This window comes from Ruditapes philippinarum, unplaced genomic scaffold (assembly GCF_026571515.1).
Source record: "Ruditapes philippinarum isolate M1 unplaced genomic scaffold, ASM2657151v2 ctg3577_1_1_1_1, whole genome shotgun sequence".
Taxonomy (NCBI): Eukaryota; Metazoa; Mollusca; class Bivalvia; order Venerida; family Veneridae; genus Ruditapes; species Ruditapes philippinarum.
Genome location: NW_026864304.1, coordinates 15,540 through 37,060, shown reverse-complemented (window position 1 = coordinate 37,060; position 21,521 = coordinate 15,540). Strand labels below are relative to the sequence as shown.

The 21,521-nt window shown below is 34.7% G+C and overlaps 1 protein-coding gene across 1 annotated transcript; it reads right to left on the bottom strand.

The window, feature by feature from the left end:
• Positions 1 to 1,291: 1,291 nt before the first annotated feature.
• LOC132725135 (uncharacterized) lies at positions 1,292 to 20,311 on the bottom strand. Its single transcript, XM_060710218.1, has 11 exons — positions 20,198 to 20,311; positions 14,857 to 14,878; positions 13,198 to 13,339; positions 12,153 to 12,303; positions 10,278 to 10,420; positions 9,736 to 9,896; positions 6,183 to 6,279; positions 5,470 to 5,545; positions 5,019 to 5,174; positions 3,319 to 3,406; positions 1,292 to 1,925 (listed from the first exon to the last, which is right to left on the bottom strand). The coding sequence occupies exons 1-11, from the start codon at positions 20,309 to 20,311 to the stop codon at positions 1,648 to 1,650; spliced, it is 1,428 nt and encodes a 475-aa protein (XP_060566201.1). The 3' UTR covers positions 1,292 to 1,647.
• Between the last annotated feature and the right edge of the window lie 1,210 nt (positions 20,312 to 21,521).

Here is a 21,521-nt window from a genome sequence, read left to right as displayed (position 1 = left end):
GCTTTGTCTTGGCGTAACAGGTTTTATACATTGGATATAAGTCGTTATAATCGTTCGAGCGTATAACAGAGAATTTAATGTGTTGTAAAATCATTCTAGCCGAACTTTCCAGCAGTACACACTTCATTTGCAATGTTAAAAAACACAGCGGCATGCAAGGCGGATCAGCACAGACAGAAGGAAATGATGTCCGGGCTGCAGGAAATAGGATGCTTTCAAGTATTTGACGGCTGGTCAATTCAAAACTCATCGAATTTGAGCTCCATCTTAATGCTTCTCACCGGGAATTATCTGACACGCAATTGCAAAGATTCAGCAAAGTTTGGTTGCAAATGACACTTACAGTTTCAAAGGAACAATATAAAGTCAATGTGCAGGTTCTCAGCAAATTAAAGGAAGAAGGTGGTTTAATAACAGAGACAGCTTCTGGCAGCGTCCCTAGCGCATAAGCAGCGGAGGAGAAGGTCGTTGAAGGCATAGACATTCTTTATCACAGGCAAATATTAGCACACACGTCAGATCTTGGCTGGCGTCGGGTTCAGGAGTAAGACGCGTATCCCCTTGCCGACGACGAAGATGATAAAATGAAAATCTATCGGGCTACGCAGATAATGCAGATTTTGTTTTAACGGTACCCTTTTCGAATTTCAGCCGCACGTAGTAAATCCTCTGGCAGATCGGGTAAGCTTACGATGGTTTTAGACTGTCGTCATATAAATTCAGAGTTATTCAAATTCAAGTGCATCTTTAAAGATCAGTCCGTTGCTAGAAATAGTTTCAAAGAGGTAGATGTTTTGTTTCGTGTTTTTTTCAAACAGTCATTTCACAATTTTGAAAGCGATGTTGTTTATAATTTTAACCGCTGGGCAGGTATTTTTCACGATTACGAGAACAAGCATCTCGTTGTCCATTAAGCCGCAGGTAAACTGGCAATACGATCTTGCCCATAAAGAAAATGAGTCTATAATTTCGATTTTTTTCTTGTTTCAAATTTCATCATTTTTTTTCAAACAAAAATAAACAGTTTAACTTCCACGGTCAACGAACGTTTTTGTGATTTTCGTCTAATGCCTATCTGTAAAAACCGGTTTGATTGCACTGCTAGAAATAGCTTTCAAGGTCATATACGGTTGTTGTCAGATCTACATGTAACTGAACTTAAGTCATTTGATTGTTGAAAATTTCATTGAGACATTATTTTCAATAACACGAAATATAGATAAATACATGAGACTTCGTCTTATATCAAAATACAACATTATTTGAAGGTATCATTACAACAACATCAGCACTATTTGAAAATGATTTTTATATTATTTGCAACTACACATATCATAGATTAAAATTTAAATTGAAAACTATCCATTTACAATATATATCCTTTTATTATCCAATAAATGAAAAAGAAATATGCTTTTAACTACATGTACTATCAAATAAAAGAAGTTTAAATTGGATTATGCGACTGAGCGTGCAAAATACAGCGCACTAAGTATGGTTTAATTGTAAACCCGGAAATATTAAAGTCGGATTTGCATGTAAGGACTATCTAAAGACCATTTTAAAGGCATATTATTTTAGTTCCATAAAGTCTGTATGGCTATTTCTCATTTAAACGTTGATTTGCAGTTATGTTAATATATGCAATTACGAAGTACGTGGTTTTCTTGGCAGGCTGTTTCCATTACTTTTGACATCACTTCCTGTTATCGAAGAAGGAGACAGAGACACACTTGAATCTTTACAGTAGGAGCTTCCGGTCTTCGATTTTCGATGTTTCTGTGACAACGATATTGCTGCGTGTCTGGTACTGGTAAAAGACAGTACCATAAGACCAAAAACTATAGCTGTTGTTGTACCAAGAACACTGAGGGATAACTTGAAGGTTGTTGTTTCTGAACATTTGTTACATCCTGTCTCAGCACCTATATATTAAAAAGCATTTGTTAATTCATTGATACAAGAACATGACATGCTAAGGAAGAAATTTCTCTTAAACTAAATGTTTTAAGATATTCGGTCAATCGTCCCTTCATAGCATATTATTGTTAGATATAAATGTATATTTTCCAATCACTCAGAAGTTTTTTTAACATAATTTATCTTATGTTTCAAATACCTTTCGCAAAAACATTTTTTTTTTGGAAAATTCATCATAGAAGATTGTAAGGCTGTTTCTTTTGGGTTATTGGTTTCAAAGCTTTTAAGTGTTAGAATTAATATTCCGATGAAGGCGGTGCTAGGGGACATGGTAGTTGTTGCAGTTTACATGCATTGTCTCTCATGTACATGGCTAAATCAAAGTGATGTAAGTTTCTTTCTTAATATTTGCACAAAAGACCGGTGGGGACATCGCAATTCCATGAATTTCCGATTTCATCTTCGTGAATTAAAAAAATTGAACTTAAATTTAACGAATTCTTTAAGAATTCATGATTTTAACTTCATGTATTAACGATTTAAACTTCACGAATTCAACTTCGCGAATTTACGTTTTGATCTTTACGATTTCAGGTTCGTTAATTCGTGATTTCAAATTCACGAATTCACGATTTAAACTTTTCAACTTGACGAATTCAATAATTCATATTCACAAAGATGATGTCGATATTGCAATCGTGCAGTTGAAATTGTAAATTTGTGAAGGAGACATAGTGAGTTCGTGAAGTTGAAATCGTGAATTCATGAAGTTGAAATCTTGAATTCATGAAGCTGAATCGTGAGTTCATGAATTTTGTTTGTTGAAATCGTGAATTCATGAATTTGAAATTGTGACTTTTTAAAAGATGAACCTGAAAATTCAAGAAGTTAAACTGTAACCACCGGTCCTCTCGTTTGTTTTACTTGCCAGCTACTGTTGACAAAAGTCCATTTTTTGTATTTATATTATACTTAATTTCATCAGAGACTCTGAAATCACCAGAATCATTACCATATAACTGGCATATATATACTAGTATTATGATAATCAAAGTTGGCAAACAAAATATGAAATGTTGTGAAATATTTCCACTTATTACTGTCATTATTAAATAAGATGTCAATATGTTATCATACATCAATAATAGATACACGCACGTTATAAAGGACTTTATAAGTCTTCAACAAACTTTAACAAATTGGTGTTTAATTGTTTAAATGTGGTTGAAAAATGTCATATCTTTACAATATTTGCTTTAAAAATCAATAAACTGCAAAACTTCCACCACAGTATGAACACATTTGTGGATATTTTTCAATTGCAAATTAATCAATATTGCAATATAATAAAATATTTCTGATGTCTGATTGTTAAGATTATTATGCACGCACACTTACCGTGAGAAGTAATGTTGACTGAAGCAGTCACGGACATGTCGGATCTTTCATTTACATCTCTCTTTCTTCTGGTGGGATCACAATGTGCCTTAAATGTACAATATAACTTTATCATACATTTATTGCGTTTATCGATTAAAAGTAATAGAGATTGGACAACAAGAGAATGTTACACAGCCTTAATCAGATGTGGACAAATAAACATTGTTGGTATATTTGAAGTCTTACGGAAAATACTAGAAAGTGGATTTCATCATACATCATGTTAAAAATGTAACAAAATTAGAGAAAGTTTAACAGAACTATATTTCAAAATTGACGATTTAAAGGAGAATTCGTGACGTAACACGGCAAAATCAGTAAAACATACTGAAAATCACTTAAAAAAGCACGAAGTAAAAAGAACATTTATTTGTTTTCATGTAAGATTGAAATATATTTCATTCGTGAACACCAGATATTATATTTTTACTCGTGGCTACGCCACTCGTGAATATATTGCATCTTGTGTTCACTCAGTGAAATATATTTCTATCTCACATGCAAAACAAACAAATATCCTCTAAATAATCATAAAAAATATCTGTCATTATAAAACAATTTTGTAAGAGTATAAACATAATCACAATTTTATAATGTTGTATAAAAATACTTTTTTTGTTCATTTAACTTTTAGGTTTTGTTTCATAAATGCATTAATACTGACATTTATGTTTGCATATACTGAAAAGAAAATCGTATTTTATAGGTCGTTCGTAAAAATGATTGTAATTTTTGAATGGGCGCTTATTAATAACATACGAGATAGACCGGTCAATTTTCTTTGAAAATAAAAACATAATTAATTCAGTCACACAGTCGTTATTTAAACGAAAAATAAAAATTTTAAAAATGTTTTAAAGAGTTAAACTTATGGCATATATATGAGCCGCGCCATGACAAAACTAACGACCATCATGGATGCAGACCAGCCTGTGCATCCGCACAGTCTGAACAGGATCCATGCTGTTCGCTATCAGTTTCTCTACTTGTTATAGGGTTTGTAAGCGAACAGCATGGGTCCTGATCAGACTGCGCAGATGCGCAGGCTGGTCTGGATCCATGCTGGTCGCAAACGCATTACGTTGGTTTTGTCATGGCACGGCTCATATTAGCCATGCCTTCTTGTGTAAAGATAGAAAGCTGAGATCTTCAGCCAGTGACTCAGAATGATTGGGTTTGTGCAATAGAGAAAATGAACATGCAACATGACTTACATCTTCTACCAACATGGGTTAACGGGAATTAATATTCTCATGTAACCAGTTCAGACCAAGATCAGCCAGTCCATTCATCTCACCTACATTCGCGGGGCGTCCGTGGCCGAGTGGTCAAGGTAGTTGACTTCAAACCACTTGCCCCTTACTACTGTCGGATCGGATCCCGACAAGGACTTTGAAATCTCTGAAATCTTTGAAATGTGAGGAAGCTATCCAGCTAGCTTACGGAACGTCGGTGGTTATACCCAGGTGCCCGTTTGTTCATGAAGTAAGGCACGGAAGGGCATTTTAGGTCTTCATTCAAAAGTAAAGCTGGAACGTCGCAAAATGACCTATACTGTGTCGGTGTGACGTAAAACCCAATCAAACAAACAAACAAACAAACAAACCCTATCTGTGATTTATAAAGGTTTTCCGAAACGAAACATGATAATAACTTACGGCTCCACACTGCCCAGCGGTTACTGCGTCATCATCTAAACAAAGTGTGATGTCACATTTAAAATACAAGGCATTAGCAACATTGATAGGATTCTTGGTAAATGCAGACATCTCGAATTTAGGTGAGTATGCAATATAAGTCTTTGTAGTACCAACCTTAAACAAGAAACAAGTGTGCATCAATTATAATATTGACATAAACTTAAAATAACCAGTAAAGTCCTACACAGCAAAACTTAAAGCATCTTTGTAAGAAAATGATTTCATTATAGTATATGTTAAGAACGTCATTTGTCATCTTATTTTCGTTACTACAGACATAACTTCATATTACTTTAAAAATGATTTAATAATTTTCTTATCAAAAGTACTAATACTGTGAATATACTGATAAAATGTAGTTAATGTATGAAGTGTAGTACAGACTAAAATATCCAGCATCTTTTCTTACCACTGTTGATGCTCCATCTTTGACAAAACCTACATTTATGTGCACGTTGTCAAATATATCTACATTGATGAAACACCTGCAAACATTTATCTAAAAATTACTTCTGATATTTGATACATATTATTTCGTTATACAATTTTTAGTTCATTTATTTTGGTCTCATGAGTCAACAGTGAACTATTTATAAATAAATAATGTTGAAGATGGTAATGTATATACTATAAGATTACAAACACGTCTCCTATCATAACAGTGGAGATCAACAGAGATATATGAGCCGCGCCATGACAAAACTAACATAGTGCGTTTGCGACCAGCATGGATCCAGACCAGCCTGTGCATCTGCGCAGTCTGATCAGGATCCATGCTGTTCGCTTACCAACTCTATTACAAGTAGAGAAACTAATAGCGAACAGTATGGATCCTGATTTTAGCCAGCGCGGACGCGCAGGCTGGTCTGGATCCATGCTGGTCGCACACCCACTATGTTGGTTTTGTCGTGACGCGGCTCATATATTGTAACGAAACTGATAGTTTGAAATAAATAAGAGGCACTGAGTAATGGTCTCCTAGGTCCTAAGTTCTGGTTTACTATCATGCGTTTGTTACACAATGACGGCAAGGTGAGAAAATAGCCCCACTATTCTTCGAATAGTCGATCTTAAAACGTATACACTTAAATAAAATGTTACTGTTCGTTGTATTTTTCTTACCCACTGGCACCAATAAATGTTATTGCTGGTGAATTGAACCCTGGGACTTTGTCAACAACGCAGTTGGTAATACGTGCACCAGCGAAATCCATTTTGGCTGAAAAAGAGACATCTTAGCAATTATACCCTTTTTCTACCTTTCCCATACTTGAACCTTATTTCTTTGTCTATAGTTTTTTTCTTGGCGGGCCGACTGGGCGGACGGCGTCCATTTTTTGTCCGGAGCATATCTCCTACACACATGATGGAATTTTATTGAAACTTCATAGAAATGTTAACGACTATGATAGACCGTGTTGCACGCATAATCTAGGTCTCTAGTTCAAAGGTCAAGGTCATACTTAGAGGTTATAGAAAAACGCTTGTACGGAGCAAAACTTCTATTTGTATATAGGTTATTCAAAATAACTTGGCACAAATGTTTTCACCATTGTATGGCGGAGTGTCGCGTGCAAATTTAAGTCCATGCGGCCAAGATTAAGGTTACACATGGAGTCAAAGTTCAGATAGAAATATGAAAATGTGTATTTGGACCATTTAGTTATGCTTATTTGAGGAATTGAAACACAAATGGTCATTATCATGACTAATGGTGTAAAACATGTGATATTGGTTAATACATGCACGATCAAGGACACTAAATATGATAGTCAAGGTCACTAAAGATGATAGAGATTTTGTCCAAAGCATATCTCCTACACATATGAGGGGAATTCTACTGAGACTTCATACAAAAGTTATCCTCCATAAGAAGCAGTGGCATGCGCATACACAATGTCAAAGATCAAAGCCTTCCTTAGAGGTCATTGAAAATCACTTGTTCGGAGCAAAACTTCTACATGCATAGAGGGAATTGAATATAACTTGGCACAAATGTTAACCATTGTAAGGCGGAGGGTCGCGTGCAAAATTTAGGTCACTGCAGCCAAGATCATGGTCACACATAAGAGTCAAAATTCAAACGAAAATATGAAAATGCATATTTGAAGCTTTTAATAATCATTTAATAATCATTTATTGAGGGATTGAAACACGAATAAATACTATTACTATTACTCGTATATGCAAGGTCAAGGTCACTAAAGATGATAAACTATATGTATAGAAATTTTGTCCAGAACGTATCTCCTCAATGCGTGATGGGATTCAATGAAACTTCATAGAAATGTTCACCACTATGATATGCAGTGTCACATGCATGAACCAGGTCTCTAGGTTAAAGGTTAAGGTCACACTTAGAGGTCTTTGCTTGTTCGGACCTAAACTTCTACTTTTAATGTAACATTTCGAGGCATATTACGCACATATTCTAGGTCCCTGCTACCAAAGTCAAGGTCAAATTGGGAAACCAAAGTTTGTGTACGGGGACCATTTAGTCATCCCATATTGATGGATTGTAACACAAATGATAACTATCATGACAACAAGTGTGACATTTAGGTGTAATTTAGGTTAATATTTGCAAGGCCAAAGTCACTAGAGATGATAAAATATCCAGATATTTTCCGGAAATTGCCCTAAGCATATCTCCCGTAATGCCCAAATCTGTCAAAACCTTTTGTGACGGGCGTATTTATTTTGCAACAATTTTGTACATGTTTGTATTGATGCCTTGTTTTTTATTTTTTTTTTTACTGTGGTCATGTTCTAATTACTCTATATGTTTTGTATTGTTGCAAGGTTCTTATTTTTCTATATGTTTTGTATTTCAATTTGGCCATGCCCAATGCTCATTATTTTAATATTAAGGTGTCAGTACTAGAGTTAATGTAGGGGTTTTAAACCAAAATACTTCAATATCTCAGAGGACACGGGTGCCCCCACACTCCACTGTTTTGTCAATCTTATGACTCTTGATCAAATAGTTTTTGGCTGCACTTGCCACAGGTTGAAAACTAAAAATCTTTTACTAAATACTTAACATGGGCAAGAACTTTACAAAAACTTAATAAATCCACAAGCAAACCCCAAGGTGCATAAGAACATTACTGACCAACGCTCTTGTAAACTTTCAGACCTACAGGTCAAATATTTTTTTTTGAGCTATGCATGAACAAGCTGAAAATTGCAAATTTATACCAAGTCTAAAACAATAACTCTAACAAAACTGTTAAAACAATCTACTTGCAAAACCCTAGGTGCAAAGCTTCACTGTGATGTTGGTCATTATTCCTATAAAGTTGAATGATTCTAACTCAAGTACTCAAGGAACAAGTAACACAACACAATGAAACAGTTTGTACTAAGTCAACGGCAATCACTTTAGAAATACTGGATAAATCTACAAGCAAAACCCCAAGTGCACAACTACACATGCTGACCAACATTCCTGTTAGGTTCCATGACTCTAGGTTAAATACTTTTTGAGCTACGCATGACACAAATTGAAATTTGCAAATTTTCACTAAGTCAAGGGCCATAAATCTGACAAAACAGAATAAATCCACAAGCGAAACCCCAGGTGCACAACTTCAAATGCTGAGTAACATTCCTGTAAGACTTCACGACTCTATGTCAAATAGTTTTTGAGTTACATGCGACACAAGTTGAAAATCGTAAATTTTTACTAAGTCAAGGACAATAACTCTAAAAATATTAAATATATCCACACGAAAATACCCAGGTACACAACTTCACATGCTGAGCAACATTCCTGAAAGGTTGTATGACTATAGGGTCAAATACTTTTTAGTTATGTCCGACACAAGTTGAAAATAGCACAATTTTACTAAGTCAAGGGCAACAACTCTAAAAATACTAAATTAATACACACAAAAATACCCAGGTGCACAACTACACGTGCTGATCAACGTTTCTGTAAAGTTTCATGACACTAGGTCAAATACTTTTTTAGTTACGTGAGACACAAGTTGAAAATTGTAAATTTTCACTAAGTCAAGGGCAACAACTCTAAATATATCCACACGAAAATACCCAGTTGCACAATAACACAAGCTGATCAACATTTTGTAAAGTTTCAAGACTCTACGTCAAATCATTTTTGAGCTACGTGCGACGCAAAAAAGAACGGACGGACGTTCCAACATTTTGGGTTTAGGGGCTATTTTCTTTGCTATTTTCTTTGTTATCTTAAGGGCTACTAGCCCATAAACCCTTTGATCACGGAATGAACCTATTGTTCTCTTTTGTTCCTTTTTCTGTTACATAGCTCCTAAACCAAAAATGTTTGCTCGGACGGACGGATGGACGAATGGACGGACGGACAAGGATAAATTTAAATCCCCCCAAGTGGGGGCACAAAAATAAGGCTATGTTTAAATTACCTTGAAAAAAAGATGTATATATTATTATAGTATAACATTCAAACCGAGATAGTGGTGATTTGTGGGTAGTTTACCACCCGGATCACGGCACAAAGCCACATTGTATTTACCAGAGCCGAGTTCAGAGAATGTGAATGACCGTACAAATGATTTCATGATCAATCACAATAGAACCTGCACCGTTCAAGTATCGAACCCGGGTCGCCATATTCACAGCCCAACCCACTTCCTATTACCGGATGGTTAACCGAGATAGTAAAAGTACTTACATTCATATGGATTTACAGTCATGGTGAATTTAAGTTGGGCTGTTTCACCGAGATCAAGAGTCGTTTTGTCTGATTGTGCTGGACTGTCTACAGCCGTCATAGCAAAGGTGTATGTTGTTGTTGTAGCAGCAGTTTGAAGCGATGTTGATGGACCTTGAAAACTGCAATGAAAACGTTTCTTGTTGCAAACGAATAGATTTAACATTCGAACTTTATATACAAGAACATATTAACGTGTTTGGGTAATGCGACGATGTCTTCATACAAAGTAACCAATAAAGACTTGAAAATGTCTACCATTTCCATGTCCTCACAATAATAAAAGCCATCAATCGTAATGCAATATTAAACCAATATTGGAATATAAGAATATCGGAATATTTTGTGAAAAAAATTGCTAAACTAGTTAATATTCGATGATTGTCAAGTAGACGTTAAAGGCATATGGTAGGACATTTTTGAAAATGAAATTTTTAAAAAAATTATCCAATTTAAAAGGTGTATATCATGTATCTAAACTAGCGCATTCGAGTAATACTGACTTTGTATCTCCTGGTTCTGACACCCCGGTAGACGAGGACCCAGTTGCTTTTACAAGGTACTCTCTATCAGTCGGTGTTGTAGCAGTAAGTGATGCCAGACCACGGACGTAAAAACTAAACTGTCTAGTTCCTAAGTCAACAGTCTGAAAAGTAAAAGAAAAATGTTGTATTGATGACAGAATGATAAATAAATGTATTATAACACGTGTCTGGCTAGATAATCTAGATTGAATATTTTGTAGTTACATACTACTGGAAATAACTTCATAACAGTTTAGATCTTGAACAAATTGTTTATATACATTGATTATGTTGTAAGATTATAAGCTTTCTTTTAAAAGTAAGGCGTTATTTTTTCCGAATTGATTCAGTCAATTGATGTCTATGTAACATCGCGACAACGAGCTGTTAGCAACAGGACGACATGACGACAGAGCGAGAACGCGCCGTTTGGCGTTAGTCGTACTAACGCTAGCGACATAAAACCCACTAAGGTATTCCAAATCAACCACCATAATTTTATCTTTAAGGGTCTGTCGTGTCAAAATGCAAAAAACAAATGAGTTTCTGACATTATGAAGCCTTGTTAAACTGAACCACAGTGCAGAAGGAAGTGACCCAATACAGGTGGTAAACCGTTATAGATTGCTTGTCAAGCAGATTGAGTCTAGGGTTAAACTGATTTATCACATAAACCGCGGCGCAGGAGTGTAATAAAGCCATTCAATAAATATGATATTACACTAGTTTATTACATGTTTTGCAGTAGATTACTGAATTATAACGGTTAATTATATTCTGATAATTTCACAGTAATGATTACCAAATATAATTTCACAGTAGCCGAACTATATTTAGCGTAAAAATAAAATAATTATCATTAATGAATGTTTTTTTCAGCGGAAATGTAGTCAATCATAATAAAAAATGTACGTGATAACTGTAGTTCGTAAATATTTACGAACGTTGTGCTGAAAAACATCTAAAAACTAAAAATAATCGTGGAATTATATTTTGCTTCAATATTGTGACGTCATTATTTGATGACGTCATGAAGATAAGAGCATGACGTTACGCGGCAAAAATCAGTAAATGGTGTAAAAATCGTTAAAAAATCATGAAATAAACAGAAAATTTGTTTGTTTTACATGTAAGATCAAATAATATTTCACTCGTGAACCCCAGCTATTATATTTTCACTCGTGGCTACGCCACTCGTGGAAAATATTGCATCTGGTGTTCACTCGGTGAAATATTTTTCGATCTTACACTGAAACAAACAAATATCCTCTATGTAATAACACTTTGACGTGACGTCATTTGCGCTATATAGAAACATAGCGTTAAAGCGCGCTAATGTTAACGTTACACTATAGACGCGTCATTAAAAAATACTCATTTTAATAGTTTACTGTTCTTATCTTATATATGTGATAAATAGAATATTATATTCGTGTAGATTCAATACTAAATTTATTGAACTCGTTGAATAAAACTATATTATGCTCGCCAGAGGCTCGCATAATATGATTTTATTTAACTCGTTCAATAAATTTAGTATGGAACTACACACATTTAATATCCTCTATATAAGACACCGGCCTTTTTAAAAAAGAGACGGCGCCTTTACATTTTCTTTAAAACTATTTCCTTTAGATGTGTTCAAAATTTAAAAAAACCGAAACCCTGCTAAAAACCCGGGGGAAATTTAAACTTTGCACATGAAACATTTGGGAAAGCCGGGTCCCGTCCGTCCCATTTAAATTTAAACGGGGGTTTACACTTTTTGGGTTTGGGACAAAAAGCTATTGGGTTTAAAGGGAACCTACACTTTGACTTACCAACACATACTATATGATAAGTGAAAACACTCACCGAGAAAGTACATCCAAGGTTTTCATTACCAACGCTTTCAAACTTTACCGACGATAATACTGTGAAATCAATGACCACCCCAAACTCTACATAGTTATCTTCTAAATGAGTTCCCGACATCAGCGGCACCGGGCTTGAAGAGGCAATGTATCTGATAAAGATAATCATACTGAAGTATTTTCTTCAAAAGATTAGCATTATACGCAAGCTCAAATTCGTTTCGATAGCTAGTTTCTACGGTAAAAAAGGACACCGTAACTTTATCAAGTTATCTCAAATATTACTTTTTAGTTACTCTGACGTTGAAACTTCAAAATACATTTTTGATTATAGAATATTTGTGTACCTTTTAACTAGTGCACTTTGATAATATTATGCCTTAATATACTTTTAATGTAAAACTCCTACTCAGAGAGAATATTTCTTATATTAACATAGGGCACATTACTTTTACATGAAAACGCATTTTGTATCGTACTTGTAACCTCCCCTGGACTGATTATTGTAAAAAGTCGTGTTTTTGTCTTTCTGTTTGTTTTTTGTTGTTGTTTATATATATATATATTATTTGTCTTTTAAACTGTGTAGGTTTTGAAGGTTTTTTTCCGGTAACACAAATAATTAACACATTTGGTAATAGTGGATATTGCTAACTAACGCTATTACCCAATCTATTTACCATATCCGAAGACGTACGGAAAGGGACGAAAAGTTGCGATGGGTTATTACCCAGCTATCGGTTTCAAACAGACATAATAACATTTTACAGTTCACAAATAAAGAAATAATTATTAATAAAAACACAGATACTGAAAGAATGATTAATAAATGATATTTATAGATTCTGTCAAATTAACATTAAAAGGACAATAATTTGAAATACGTCACATTTTACACTGTATAATCTGAAATACTACAACAAATGCAAACTCTGTCATATTTCATACTCCTAAAATCTTAAATTAAGGACTTTAAACAAAATTATGACCAAAAAAACCAGAACATTCTGTATTGGTACATAAACATAGCAACGAACGATACTTACTTGCAAGCATTTGTAGATGTTCCTGTGTCGATTACCCCGGTCGTAGGATTTGCTATAGCAGCGGCGGTTACTGTATCATCATTTGGAAAGATCCTGATGTCAAAAGTTATTGTTGTTCCCGAATATGTTGCACTGTATATCACTGAAACAAAACAGTTATATCATGTCTAAAAGAGAAACTTAGATTACTTAAATAACATGCGTGACAGATGTGGTAACATGAAACAAAACAGTTATATCTTGTCTAAAAAAGAAAAATTAAATATCTTAAATAGCGTGATAGATGAGGTTACATGAAACACAACAGATATATCATGTCTTAAAGCGAAACTTAGAAATCTTAAATAGCGTGTCAGATGGGATAACATGAAACAAAACAGATATATCATGTCTAAAAGAGAAAACTTAGATTACTAAAATAACGTTGCGTGGGACAGATGGTGATAACATGAAACAAAACAGTTATATATTCATGTCTAAAAGCGAAACTTGGATATGTTAAAATAACGTGACAAATGAGGTTGCATAAACACAAAAAAGTAAAAGATATGTCTAAAAGCGAAACTTAGATATCTTAAATAACGTTACAGATGAGGTTACATGAAACACAACAGTTATATCATGTCTAAAAGCGAAACTTAGATATCTTTTATAACGTGACAGAAGAGGTTACACGAAACACAACAGTTATAGATATGTCTAAAAGTGAAACTTTTAGATATTTTAAACAACGTGCACGTGACAGATGAAGTAAGGTTATTTTTTCTATTCTTATTAAGTTACTCGATCCCGTGTAACAATTTCTTTTTTTCGCCAAATGTCCCGGAAATTACCCTGTCGCTTTGCTTTTATATTCAAATAGCCAATCCTTCGATTTGAGCCGAGCGACATTGCCACATTGCTACAACACGCCGCACGACAACGCGCCGTTTGATGTGTATCGTTAGCGACAGGCAACCGTTTGGCGGGTTTTGCTAGCGGCAAGACGAAAAGTCAATAACGATATACGTTGTGTTGTCGTTAGCGACAACACGACACACAAAGGTGTTCCAAGTCAGCCACCATAGTGAGGAGATGAGGTAAACGTTTTAAAGTTGATTAAAGTTGCCAATCAGTGGACTGAAAGTCATTAACTTTTGCCAATCATTGGACTGAAAGTGATTAACTTTTGCCAATCAGTGCAACCTGACCATGCCCTGTACACATACTGTTGGTAGCTCAAGTTTCGAATTTTGATACTTATAAGTCCTTTAGAAACTAGATTAAATGAACTGTTGTAAATTCAATCATTGGATGTTTCATTACACTAATGTTGCAGTTCAATGGTTGATATAAATCTAAACGCGTACACAGACATTGACATTAGGGTAAGAAGAACAACTCTCGTATACTTCGTCTTGTTTTAAATTATTTATTTTTTCACAAATGGGAATAATTTTACTGTCAACGCGATTGGCTTTTATTATTATCATTATTATTAGCATTTGAATCTATTGAATCTAAATAATTTGCCCGTTGTAAACAAATGATTCAAACATAATATGCGCATTAGTAAAGATGATATATAATTTAAAACAAACCACAACAAAACAAGAAGAAAAAAAACCCAAAACATGGGATATTTTTGTTAAACGAACAAAATATTAAATATATACTCACTTTGCTGTTCCACTCCAAATGCCTTTAATAAAAATAGAAACATAAATTAGCCGCGTCACGATAAAACCAACATAATGGGTTTGCGACCAGCATGGAACCAGACCAGCCTGTGCATCCGCGCAGTCTGATCAGGATCCAGGCTGTTCGCTTACATACCCTGAAACAATTACAGAAACTGATAGCGAACAGCATGGATCCTGATCAGACTGCGCGGAAAAATAGATTTAAAGAAATATTTTTGTTGACTGTCTTCGGTATATTCAAATACCTTGAACATCTTATTTAGATAATAATATATTTACTTACACATATGGGGGCGTCCGTGGCCGAGTGGTTAAGGTCATTGACTTCAAACCACTCGCCCCTCACCGCTGAGGGTTCGAATCCCGACAGGGACTTTGGATTCTTTCATGTGAGGAAGCTATCCAGCTAGCTTACGGAACGTCGGTGGTTCTACTCAGGTGCCCATTCGTGCCTGAAATAATGCACGGAAAAGTGCCTGAGGTCTTCCTCCACCAGTAAAGCTGGAACGTCGCGATATGACTTATACTGTGTCGATGTGACGTAAAACCCAAAACAAACAAAAACTTACACAAATAAAACATACATATTTCATACATTACATTAAAAAGCAGTTTCTTACTCATTTACAGTTTTGAATGGAAGAACTGTAAATCAGGTTAATTATAAGTAGCAGTGTTTCTATGAAATATTACACGTACTGGCTGTATAATTTTAGAAAATTCTTCAAACTGATATGAAACCATTCAAAAACTATTCTTAGCTTGCAGGTTAATTGTACAACTGTTAGATATGCTTTCCCACAACCATCTTTTCTTGGCCAACAAATTATTTTACATTATGTTTTAATTTCAGAAATAAAAAAAAGACTTGTAAACAACAACAATAACAACAGCGACGACAAAAACAAATAAATAAATCTAGTAGACATGACATATCAGTATTTTATACTTACATGACTTAAGAACAGGAAGCTCGCAAACACGTATATTAGAATCTGCATCTGGAATTTTAAAAAGGATCACTTTCACACAAATTTCTTCTTTATTTCAACTCTAGTAAGTTTGATAATGATAATAATGATAATGATAATGATAATGACCCCCACAACTTTTGTCACATCAGAACCACATAACTAATGCAGCAGTATCAACAGACACACAATACTTTTGGAACATATGACCCACATAAATAATGTAACATCAGGCCTTTATATCAGACCTAAATAATGAATGTAACCTTAGACCCCCCCCCCCCAAAAAAAAACACACAAAAAAAAAAACATTTTGTAACATACGACACACATAACTTATGTAACATCAGATCCATATAACTGAATGCAACATTAGAACAACACAAGTAATGTAACGTAAGACACACATTACTAATGAAATATAGACCAACACAACTAATGTAACGAAGGACAAACATGACTAATGTTACATTACACCAACACAACTAATGTAACGTAAGACACACATAACTAATGTAACATTAGACCAAAACAACTAATGTAATAAAGGACACACATGACTAATGTAGCATTAGATCAACACAACTTACGAAACGTAAGACAAACATAACTAATGTAACATTAGACCTACATAACTAATGTAACATAGGACACACTTAACAAATGTAACATTAGACCAACACAACTAATGTAACAAAGGACACACATGACTAATGTAACATTAGACCAACACAACTAATGTAACGTAAGAAACACATAACTAATGCAACATTAAACCAACACAAGTTTTGTAACGTAGGACACACATAACTAATGAAACATTAGACCAACACAACTAATGTAACGAAGGACAAACATAACTAATGTTACATTACATCAACACAACTAATGTAACGTAAGACACACATAACTAATGTAACATTAGACCAAAACAACTAATGTAACAAAGGACACACATGAATATTGTAACATAAGACCAACACAACTTATGTAACGTAGGACAAACATAAAAAATGTAACATTAGACCAACATAACTAATGTAACATTAGACCTACACCACTAATGTAACAAAGGACACACTTAACTGATGTAACATTAGACCTACATCACTAATGTAACAAAGTACACACATAACTAATGTTACATTAGACTAACACAACTAATGTAACATAGGACACACATGACTAATGTAACATTAGACCAACACAACTTATGTAACATAGGACACACATAACTAATGTAACATTAGACCAACACAACTAATGTAACAAAGGACACACATGACTAATGTAACATTAGACCAACACAACTAATGTAACACAGGACACACATAACTAATGTAACATAAGACCAACACAACTAATGTAACGTAAGACACACATAACTTATGTAATATTAGACCAACACAGCTAATGTTACGTAAGACACATATAGCTAATGTAACATTAGACAAACACAACTAATGTAACATATGACACGCATAACTAATGTAACATAAGACCAACACAACTAATGTAACATTTGACACACATAACTTGTGTAACATTAGACCAACACAACTAATGTTACGTAATACACACATAACTAATGTAACATTAGACCAACATAACTAATGTAACATATGACACACATAACTAATGTAACATAAGACCAACACAACTAATGTTACGTAAGACACACATAATTAATGTACCATTAGACCAACACAACTAAAGTAACATATGACACACATAACTAATGTAACATTAAACCAACACAACTAATGTAACGCAGGACATACATAACTTGTGTAACATTAGACCAACACAACCTTTGTAACATCAAACCTATATAACTAATCCAACAGTAGACCAACATAACAAATAAGACGTAAGACCCACATAACTAGTGTAACATAAGACCAATTTAACTTATAAAACATCAGACGCATATTACTTAAGTAACATAAGATTTACTCGCATGGCTAATGCTACATTCGACCCACATGACTAATTTACATGCATAACTAATGTAACATAACACCCATAAATACTTATGTTACAATAGACCCATTTTACTAATGTAACATCAGACCTGCATAAGTAATGTAGCATCATATTCACATGACTAAAATGACCACATAACTAATGTAACAAAAGAACCCGCGTCACTAATATAACATTAGATCCATATAACTTATTTTAATGTAACATCAGACCCATATAAGTAATGTAACACCATCCCGCTTAATATACCCATATAAATTAAGCGACATATGAACGCCAAAACTAATGTAACATTGGCCCCACTAAACTAAGGTAGAATTCTACCCGCAAAACTACTGTTTTACCAGACCTGCATAACTAATGTAATATTAGACTTGCACCAACAGGTGATTTGACAGGTCCATATCCTTGTTATCCGTAAATTCCAAAATGGTCAAAAGTCTTTGAACAATTCATTAAATAAATAAAACTTACTATATATACAATGTAAATATATCTAAAAAAGCATTTCTGCATTAAAGAATCATTTTTGTAAAAACGGAAATTAACATTTAATGCAAATAAAACTTTATTATATTACCTTTGATAAAATGAAAAATCCTATGAAACGAAATTGTAACTTCAAATGTCACGGTTAAATGAACCCAACATATATAATATCATACTAAACTAATGGTAGTCACGATTCACTTATTACCGAATACAATATATTCTCACTGCATTTCAAGCCTCCACGGAACATTTTCAACTTCACGTGGTGTAGGGGCAATCGTTAAACATCGGCACTTCTCGTATAGTTCGGATAACAGAGACGAATACACCAACGCGAATCGCCACAGCTATTAAGGCAGTGTTCAGCCGCGGAAAAAGTAACAAATGACATGTCCGTCAGTATTCAGAGTATTCCTTTTTACGATCGTTGAAAATATCACTGTGACTCTTTCTTCCACTGCGTAAAAGAACACATTCACTTTGACATGAATGTGACCCATGGAGGCCACAGTTTTATCATGATTGTGGCAAAGTAGTTCCAATATGTCGCCCTATTATGACAAAAGTCTATAGCAAAGCATAATAGCCGAAGAGATCAGGTTGGATGTAGGGGGTTAGATAGAATATTGCGAAATTCCAAACCGAAGGCGAACAGTTTGGTCGAGAACAAGCTTAAGTAATAACAGGTAAGAAATTTGCACCAAACCCCCTCCTTAACTGTTCGCGGTCGTCTATAGGCCTCATTGATGCGATAAAAATACTCAAAATGTTTCGACTTCGTGCACACTGTAACACAAACTTTTCAATTCATTAGGCCCTAAAGAAGTTTGCTTATATGTATTGTATTTCCGGGTGCCAGTGATGACATATGATTGCGGTGATGATAGATGTCTGTTGTGATGACAGATGACTGCAGTGATGACAGATGACTGTAGTGATGACATGTGAATGTAGTGATGACAGATGACTGTAGTGATGACATGTGACTGTAGTGATGACAGATGACTGTAGTGATGACAGATGACTGTAGTGATGACAGATGACTGTAGTGATGACAGATGACTGTAGTGATGACAGATGACTGTAGTGATGACAGATGACTGTAGTGATGACAGATGACTGCAGTGATGACAGATGACTGTAGTGATGACAGATGACTGTAGTGATGACAGATGACTGCAGTGATGACAGATGACTGTAGTGATGACAGATGACTGCAGTGATGACAGATGACTGTAGTGATGACAGATGACTGTAGTGATGACATGTGACTGTAGTGATGACAGATGACTGTAGTGATGACAGATGACTGTAGTGATGACAGATGACTGTAGTGATGACAGATGACTGCAGTGATGACAGATGACTGTAGTGATGACATGTGACTGTAGTGATGACAGATGACTGTAGTGATGACAGATGACTACAGTGATGAACAGATGACTTTTGTAGTGATGACAGATGACTGCAGTGATGACAGATGACTGCAGTGATGACAGATGACTGTAGTGATGACAGATGACTACAGTAATGACAGATGACTGCAGTGATGACAGATAAATGCAGTGATGACAGATGACTACAGTGATGACAGATGAATGCAGTGATGACAGATGACTACAGTGATGACAGATGACTGTAGTTATGACAGATGACTGCAGAGATGACAGATGACTGTAGTGATGACAGATGACTACAGTGATGACAGATGACTTCAGTGATTACAGATGACTTCAGTGATGACAGATGACTGTTGTGATGACAGAAACCTTAAATTTACTGATTAGTACAGGTTAGTTATAAACTTAGTAAATGAAAATTTACGAGTATATTACGCAAATAAGGACAGTTTCAACACTATAGACCTACTGTCCATTGACTGGAGATACTACCAAGTGATTCTGTTTTTTGGACTGGTTTCACCTTTTCATAAGATATTTGAAGAGGGTTAAGATTGACAGCTCCGGAAAATTCTGTGAGCATGATTGTATTTTGTTTAAAATATCCAAAGCTTGAAATAAATAAAGGAACTTCCTGTCATACACATAAACAGTCACCGCTTAGAGTCACACATGCCAAATAGCAACACATTGTGTCTTTTCTTGAGAATGTTACAAACATCCAAACTAGCCCATTCGAAAAGTAAATGATGCCGCTATAGGCAGAAATTTACTGTCGAGGCTGCCGATGATGATAGAAACGCTCTGAAATGGCTAACATTCTTACAGAATGTAGGTTTATTGAAAACTGTAACTGTAGTTAAAATCATAGAATTTATATAAATTTTGAATGAGCTTAGTTAGGATAACAAAACTTTAGGAAGCGAAACTGGGGAGTTGCCGAGACCGTGTTTCCGAGTCATCTGCCTTTGTATTTGAAAATGTTGAATAATTCTCTTATATAAGTTAGCTGTCATCGAAGTTACTTGTTACAGCAGAAAAATCAATTTTAAGAGCCGATAACTGGAAAACGGGCTTTATGACCACATGTTTCGCTTAAAAGGTGTCTATTTTCATGTTCTAAGCTCATGCAAAGTTTAAAAAAATTAATCATACAATTTTCATTGTGCCTATATGTATATGTTGCATAAGCATTTAAACTTTCATTTGTAATATTTTCTCAAGATAGAAGAGTTATCAATGCGGTAAGTGCATCGATATCACGCAATAGACATTGTAAGAAAATCAGAGTCCATCAATTCGGTGAGACTTTACATTGTTTGAAAATAAAAAGAACGATTCGGTGAGCTCAACAGTGAGTGGCAAAACATGTTAGATGATTTGCAGTACACAAAGGTTTAAACTCTTCATTACTACAATCGTTCATCAAATGGTCACAGGTGTCAAAAAAACATTTGTCATTCGGAACTGCCTCGGCTATTATCTATAAAATCGGTTCTTATCCGAAGACTGACGGAAAGGGCCGAGTAGTTGCGATTGTCCTTTCATGTCAGAAACTCTCAGTGGAGTACCTTTAACAAACTTGTATAGGTTAAAATGGACTTTAAAGCTGAATATAAGATTTTTACAGATGTATTTTATGTTGGTATATACTTATTAGGCGTAGTATGTAGAAATTCATGCGTGAAATAGACAGTCACAATTCGGTGGATTTTATGTGCAGTCACTCGAAACTGTTTTACCACACCCGACTACATACAAATGATGTTTTACCTATCAGTTATTCAGTTTTC